General features: G+C 38.4%; 1 protein-coding gene across 1 annotated transcript in view; it reads right to left on the minus strand.

The window, feature by feature from the left end:
- LOC101849464 (pancreatic triacylglycerol lipase) overlaps positions 1–2,321 on the minus strand; it is a gene marked incomplete in the record, with an annotated part of 18,864 nt that overhangs the window by 7,051 nt on the left and 9,492 nt on the right. The window contains 2 exon segments of the mRNA XM_013083171.2: positions 240–366; positions 1,428–1,543. Of these exon segments, the coding sequence (XP_012938625.1) occupies positions 240–366; positions 1,428–1,543 (243 nt within the window).

Here is a 2,321-nt window from a genome sequence, read left to right on the forward strand (position 1 = left end):
GGGGGGACAGACAAAGACTCATGTTCTAAACGTCTGACTGGGGTCACATGGAAATTGAAACCTGGGTGTGGGAAGGGGAGGGGGGATTGTCAATTGTTTTGACTAAGAACAATAATTATTATTGTTTTCTTTGGGTGTAGCGTTTTACGTTACAATCGGCACGGTCTGGTCAACTTGCGAAAACATTGTACTGGAGTGTAAGGTTTTATAGCGCTGTTGACACAGTTTGGTGAACTTACGACAATAGGGCACGGCCTCCGAGGTCCAGAGGAAGTACTTGGTGGGCGTTCGCGGGGCGGGTGCGCTGTCTGCGTGGAACCCCATTCTCCGGCATCCCTCGCCCACACAGCTGCTACACTTGCCAGACTGAAACACAAACACGTGACATAGACATGGACTTGACATGGAAAAAACGTGACATGGAAAAAACGTGACATGGACATGGACGTAAACGTGAAGTGGATATCAACGCGACGTGGACATAAACGTGACACGGACATAAAGCTTGGCATGGACAAAAGCGTCACATGCTTCTGTCTGGAATGAGTATGTGTTCTTACGGCACACGCGATGCTATCTATTGATAACCTAACTTTTCTTTAAGGACTGACAACCGCAAACTTTTTGGCTACTATGCTGATCATTTTTACTTGCAAGTGGTGAACTTTTTACACTTATTTACCAACAGTGAACATTTCAAGCTTATTTACCAACAGTGAACATTTCAAGCTTATTTACCAACAGTGAACATTTCAAGCTTATTTACCAACAGTGGACATTTTATTTATCAGTCAGTGGTGAACATTTTACACTTATTTGCCAACAGTGCACATTTTACTGATTTACCAACTCTGAACATTCTTACTCATTTACCAATCGTGAACATTTTACTTACTAACGGTGAACATGTACTTTTGCCAATGCTGAACATTTTTTTTTGCCAATGTGGAACATTTTGTATTTGCCACTGGTGAACATTTTTTTTAAAACCAAAGTTGAATTATTTTTTTTTTTACCAAAGGTGAAATTTTTTAAAATATTGACTGAAGGTGAACATGTTTTATATTTACCAACTGTGAACACGTTTTATATTTACCAAACTGTGAATATGTTATTAATTTACAATTTGTGAATATTTTATTTACCATTGGTTAACTTTACATATTTGCCAGGTATGAACGTTTTATTTATCAATCATTGCTGAAATTCCTTTTTTTTTACCAACTGTAAACTATATACTTAACCATGTTGACCATTTTATATACCATTGTCGAGCATTTTATTTATTTACCAATGGTGGACATATTTATTTTCCAGTGGTAAACTTTTATTATTTTTTTACCAATAGTGAACAGTTTACTCATTTACCATTGTTAAGCAAGGTTTTTCAGTTCAAGTCTTAAGTTGGTACGTGTATTCTGGCTCACCTGGTAGTCTTGCTCGCTGGCACAGGGCAGGGCCAGGAAGGGGCAGGCCGAGTTGATGCTGTCCGTGAACAGACGGTAGGAGCGCAAGTGGTCGCAGGCCACGAATTCCGAGCCACCTGGCAGGCAGGGCAGATAGGACAGCTTTTTGATTGATTGATTGATTGATTGATTGATCGTCTAATTGAGTTGGTGTTTTACGGCACTATCGACTCAATAGGTCAGCTCTTTGATTGATTGATTGATTGACTGAGTAGGTGTTTTACGACACTATCGACTCAATAGGACAGTTCTTTGATTGCTTGATTGATTGATTGATTATTTAAGTATTTTATGGCACAAACGACTCACTAGGACAGCTCTTTGATTGATTGATTGATTGATTGATTGATTGATTAATTGATTGATTGATTGAGTTGGTGTTTTACCGCACTATCGACTCAATAGGACAGCTCTATGACTCATTGTAGGTACGACAAGCGAAATTTTCTTGGAACAATATTGATGTTTAAACCTTAGGGGTTCAAATCTACTCTATAAAACAAGAATGTTAAAAACAGAATTATCAAAATCCATCAATAAACATTGATTAATTGATTGAGTAGGCGTTTACGGCACTATCGACTCAATAAGACAGCTTTTTCATTGATTGATTGAGTAGGTGTTTTACCGCAATATCGACTGAATGTGACAGCTCTTTGATTGATTGATTGATTGAGCAGGTGTTTACAGCACCATCAACTCAATAGGACAGCTCTATCAAATTGTTGACACTCTTTTGTTTCTTTGCATGGGTAGTTCTTTACTGGTGCTATTGTTGGAATTGTTTGTTCGTTCGTTCGTTCTCCTTAGTCTTCACTTTCGCAAAAATCAATTGAGCTTACTAATTCCACCCCC

This window comes from Aplysia californica, unplaced genomic scaffold, assembly GCF_000002075.1.
Source record: "Aplysia californica isolate F4 #8 unplaced genomic scaffold, AplCal3.0 scaffold00215, whole genome shotgun sequence".
NCBI lineage: Eukaryota > Metazoa > Mollusca > Gastropoda > Aplysiida > Aplysiidae > Aplysia > Aplysia californica.